The sequence below is a fragment of the Dendrobium catenatum genome, unplaced genomic scaffold, assembly GCF_001605985.2.
Source record: "Dendrobium catenatum unplaced genomic scaffold, ASM160598v2 fragScaff_scaffold_1700, whole genome shotgun sequence".
Taxonomy (NCBI): domain Eukaryota; kingdom Viridiplantae; phylum Streptophyta; class Magnoliopsida; order Asparagales; family Orchidaceae; genus Dendrobium; species Dendrobium catenatum.
The window spans coordinates 87,422-93,263 of NW_021320162.1; the positions used below are offsets into that span (position 1 = coordinate 87,422).

The 5,842-nt window shown below is 36.8% G+C and overlaps 1 protein-coding gene across 1 annotated transcript; it reads left to right on the forward strand.

Moving 5' to 3' along the window:
• The first annotated feature begins 413 nt into the window (after window positions 1–413).
• Window positions 414–2,445, forward strand: LOC110092908. The gene is made up of 2 exons (XM_020817604.2): window positions 414–1,667; window positions 2,158–2,445. Exons 1-2 carry the CDS (start codon window positions 463–465, stop codon window positions 2,165–2,167), a joined length of 1,215 nt encoding a protein of 404 aa, XP_020673263.1. The 5' UTR covers window positions 414–462; the 3' UTR covers window positions 2,168–2,445.
• The last annotated feature ends 3,397 nt before the right edge of the window (window positions 2,446–5,842 follow it).

Consider the following 5,842-nt stretch of genomic DNA (forward strand, 5'->3'; position numbering starts at 1 on the left):
TAACAAATGCTCATTTTGTTAAAATATTTTCTGCATAACATGTCCTATTTTTAAAATAAAGTCCAAATAAAAAATTCCAAAATATTGACTAATTTTAGATTTTAAATTTATAATGATATTTAAAACCTAACACGTATAATTTGTACGATTAAATTTATAAGTTGAATGCTGCCTAAAACTTAACTTTATAAGAAAATGAAAAATAATATAAAGCAGCACTCTATTTATTAATAGCCACATGGCCGGTTTCTCATGCGCGCTTCTGTTCTATTTGCCCCTCAACCAAGTTAAAAAGACTCGCCCCGCAATTTCCGATTTTTAATTAATAATGAATGGCATTTTAGAAGATATCTCCAAAACTAAGGGTGAGACCTAAAAAGTAAATCGCCGTCTTGCTATCCTGTTTATAATCAATCAGTCTCAGCTCGCTGGTGGTATCGCGTTCTGCAGAGCTGAAGGATAATGGAGCATGAAAACTCTAGCAATGGCGCAGGCCTTTCAGCAGCCGAAAAATGCAACGGCGGCGTTACCCTTACAGAAAATGAAGACCGTTCTTACGACGAATCACTTCACCATCCCGACACCGAGGGATTCACCGATGAAATCGACAGCACTTGCTCAACACCTTATGTAAGTGCCCCATCTAGCCCCGGCCGCTTCTCGTCCGTCGGAGGCTACTTTTTCAGCGCACCGGCCAGCCCAATGCACTACGTCCTCTCCACACCGCCTTACTCTGTTTCTTCTTCTCCTATCGTTACTCAATCTGATGTCTCCCTTAACGGATCCGTCGAGTTTGAGTTCTCGGCAAAGTACGGCTGTCTTACCAGCACCGGTACCGTTGGATCGATGACTTCCGCTGACGAGCTCTTCCACAACGGCCAGATCCGGCCAATGAAACTTCTCTCCCACCTTCAGCGCCCCCAGATCCTGGCGCCCCTCCTTGATGTCGAGGAGGAGGATGAAAATGCTAAGGAGTTGGGCGATTCGGTGGAGAGGGGACGAGATCTGAGGATGCGGAGCAGATCCATTCATCGGCGAGCCAGATCCATGTCACCATCAAGGAATACACGGTTCCAATGGCAGGTGGAGGGTGAAGAGCGAGAGCAGAATGATGCGAAGGAAGAGGAGACAGATCCGGAGAAGGGCTCCGAAGCATTTACAGCTTCGGTCTCTGCGTCGTCCTCCCGATCCTCTTCCTCAGGGAGGAGCTCTAAGCGTTGGGTATTCCTCAAGGAACTCCTCTACCGTAGCAAGAGCGAGGGACGGGCTAACGCGAAGGAGAAATTCTGGCACTCCATTTCCTTTTCTCCTTCCAAGGACAAATCGAAGCATCTGCCAACCGTTCCACCTCTTTCTTCTGCTAACCCCTGCTCCGAATCATCTCAGAAGCAGAGTAGAAAGAGTGGCTCCTTCTTACCAACGTCTGCCGACTCTTCGAAGCAATCTAGTTCGTCGGACAAAACAGCGAATAGCGGCGGAAAGCGCCGCTTTCCGGCGCCTTCCCCGCACGAGAGGCTTTACACTGCGAACCGCGCGCAGACGGAGGAAATGAGGAAGAAAACCTTTCTCCCCTATCGCCAAGGCTTGTTCGGCTGCCTAGGTTTTAACTCCCGTAGCTACGGCGCCATGAGCGGCTTTGCCAAAACGCTCAACCCCGTCTCCTCAAGGTAATTTCTTCAAATATCGAAAAAAAATTGTAATCTGTATAGCCTTTCTCCTTTATTATTATTATTATTATTATTTTCAATCTCAAGTATGTGAAGCAACGGAGAAAAAAATCGTGTAGCATTTTGTTGAAGAAAAATCGAAAACAATTTCGGCAGCCTGATTTACCCTGATTAAGAATTCTTTTCCCTCAGTTCTAGAGAAATTTATTTTATGATTGCAAATTCCTCCCGAAAAAGAAAAATTACCGAACATCTTGTTACCTTCTGTAACATATATATATGCGTGCCATGAAAATAAAAAACTTGTGATCTTCCGTCTGTCTTGTCCACTCCTGGAATTTTTAATAATATTATTAAAGATTAAGCCATTTTTCTATACATGTGAAAAAGTACTGCGATGCACGTGACGTGTCGGCGCGAGGAGATTGATTTAGGAAGAAGATGCTCGTTGTTACTGATCTTTATCGTCATAACACATTCTTACCTGCAGGTATGGGTGAATAATATTGGTGGACCTCGATTCCCTTCTTGTTCGAGCTATTTTACATGATATGCCCATCCAATTGCTCAAGTTTTCCTGGAGGTTCCCACTCAGTTTATTACGAATCTGGAAGAGGCATATCAGACTTGGAATTTTTTCTTACGCTCATGTTTTTTTTTATAATAATTTTAATTTTTATGTATATTTTTGTACATACTATTTTATTAGTTTAACCGGGCCCTCAATTACTGGGCTACAGCTTCCGTGCTGAAATTCCCCAAGAAATATCATCATTAAGCCCGGGCCCTTGGGTCATATTTCCTATTCACCCACATTTTCTTACACGGCTAGCTCAACAATCCTGTCATTGGGACCCGCGACAATAAACTCACAACCTGCAATGTTGATCCGACGTGGCAGCATTTATTTCCACACGCTGCTCGCAATGCCATTATACATTGTCGGTGTGAAGCATCATTAGCTGGACGGCTGGACGGCAATCCGGTCTACGTGAATCTTGATGCGCCGTCCTAGTTACCTGGTCATCATTTTTTGCCATGGGAAGGTTGCGATTCGCCTTACGGGGCATTACGATAGGTAGGGCGAGAAAAACTAGAGAAATCATGTTAGTGGAAGCGTGAGAGTGACGGATTGGGTGCAGTAGGAAAGCTATTTTATTTTTCCTAATTAATGCTGTAGTTATTAGTAAATGGAATGATCGACACGCGCAGTAGTAGTATCCATGTGGGGCTATAAAAATAAATGATACGGAGCAGATGGAGAAAATACATATATTTTTTTTTATTTAGTAAAATGGATTTAATAGTTGTTTATTAGAAAAAAAAATATCAGGACATCCAGATGAGACAAGCTTTTGAGATTTGTTGAAATATATCAGTTTTTAATTTTAATTGAAGATTATTAAAACATCACTAAATTAAAATTAGATCGCGATGGCGACACTATTTTTTTCATTGAAATTTTTTAAGTGTAATAGATATTTTCAAAAGCTAACTTTTGAATTGTAAGACACGATAGCTTTACTCCATCTTCAATGATAATTTAATTTTTAACATCTTAATATATAGAAGATTTTTTATTGTTGGGCGATATAGTATATGTTTGATCATAAAATTTTTTATATCTAAATATATGGACTATTAGGATATGGTTCCTTTCACTGTTTAAAAGAGTTATGTACATTTTTCATCTTTTTTATATTTTAAAGTTGACTGAAATGTATGATTGGGTTTCTTCAATATTGACAATTATCAAAAAGAGAATGTGGTTCATTTTTGTTTTTTTTTTCCTTTATGAAAAATCTAACATCGTAGTGAAAAGAAAGTTTAAATATCTCTATTGAAGTTGATTAAGATTAAAATGTTATAATATGTAAGCAGTTAATCTAGTTTTGTAGTATATTTATCTCTGAATTGATATGATAAAAAAAGAGTAACGTCTCTATATATATATATAACACATTAAAAATTATTATGATTGGGTTTGAATTTAGATACAAAAACAAATTAGAAATTTTCAAAATTAAATTCTGGATTGTCCAAATTTTAATTTTAATAAGCTTATAGTCAAATTAAGCATCTTTAGAAGAACCCAATGACATCAAATTCAATTCAATTCAATTCAATTCAAACAAAGATTAAAGGGCTAAGGCACTTTTGGAAGCTTCAAAGAATTAATTGGATGACCAAAAGATGCTCAATATGTTGATAGTCTAATCGAGTGCCTCAACGAGATGAATCCAACAAGCCAAAAATCACACAATTATGACATTCTAGGGCATTTAAGTGCTTTATAAAAGCACCATGATCAAGGGATCACTATGAACCAACCAATGGAACACTCCTAATAATGTCTTTAATCTTCTTCATAATTACTAGTCATGTTACTTCCATAAAATTATAAATAGTCGCTTATTCTTTAGACGAGGGAGGAGAAAATGGAGACAAATTGAGAGCACTCTTGCTCCATTTATCCATAACTACCTTCGTTGGAGTTCTTGTCGACTATTGTTGCATGTTAGCTACTGTTTCTCCGACTTTCATTGCGCGTCAGCTACAATCCTACAAAGGTCCTTTCAACCATCGTTGCTTGTCGACTATCATCCTTCTGACCACTATCGCCTGTCGATACGGTCCTATTAATCAAAAATACATGCAAACACTCTCTTAAAAAGAATTGTCATGTAATGTGCTCTATATAATGTATATTTGTTATATTGAGTCAGCGTCGTACTCCAAGGAGGGGTATTATTTACAATCAACTATCAATACTAATAGATTCATTCAAATTGGATTAGGCCCCATGGTTTTTATCCTTTTCATGGTTTTTCACAAAAAAAAAAAGGTGTCTGTTATGATTGCTACACCTTTATATCTTATCTATGTGTGTTATATATTTTCGTACAAAGTTATAACGCTAAATTTTATCTATCTACCACCGTGTATATTCTAGGATCTAATAATTTAGCGTCGTCTATGGAAAACGATTCATAGCTTAAGGGCAATCTTACGCAATTTTTTATTACCCCTCAATTATCCACCAATGTTCTATATATTTCATGTAAGCAAATTTTGATTGGTGGGCAACCTTGGCTATAACTTCCAATTCAACTATAGTCAGGAAAATTTATTCCCATATTTTCGAAGTTAAAGATAATATCATTGAGATCCAATTTTCATAAAGCTCCTAACAATTGTAAGGATGCTTCAAGAAAATTTCAAGCTCTATGTAGTCCCCAATTGAACTTTTAGTCCTTTTGCAAGGTCTTAATTGTTACCTATTTATTCTATTGATAAACTTCTTGGAACACTAATTACATGTGAGCAAAGAGTGACTCAAAAACATAATGATGCAGGTGACAAGCAGAAGCAGAAAAATATTGCATTTAAAGTGGATGACTATGCAAGTGATCAGTCTTAGCCGGAGGATGAAGATGATATTGCCTTAATGACAAAGCAATTCAAAAAGTTTCCTTAAACAAAAGCAAAGGAGATGTTAGTAGTGGAACGAAGGCAAGTTCCATAGAAATACAAAAATGTTTAATGAAGTAATTTGTTATGAATACAGGAAGCCTGGATGAATCAAATCTAATTGCTTAAATCTTAAAGCTAATCTTAGAAATGAGAAGGTTGAGGATAAAACTAATGTTAGGAAGGGTACTAAGAGATTACGGAGAGCATTCTTGGTGGATTTAATATCAGATTCCTCAGAAATAAAAGCAGAGGAGGAAGTCGCAAACTTGTTCTTAATGGAAGATAATCTTGATCACATGAATCAAGAGGAGGTATATGATTTATCTTAAGATGAGTTATTTGAAGTTTTTGAGAAAATTTGTACTGCATATAGGAAACTCAAAAAGTTGAATGTTAAGTTGAACGCTAAGTTGAACATATAATTTTTAAATTTATAAAAAAGCATAAAATCCTTCAGAATGATCACATATTGATTGATAACAACCACATAAAATTATTGGATGAGTTTGATGATTTAAACAAATAACATGAACTATTAAAATCATCATATACTAAACTTGAAAATAATTTTAAAGTGTTTATGTATGAATCAGATCAATGAAAACATGATTTAAGATTTAACAATGCTGTTTTAGAAAGTGTTAACTCATATTTTAAAGTGGAACTGAAAGCTCTTTAGGAAAAGAGGACACCCCCTACAT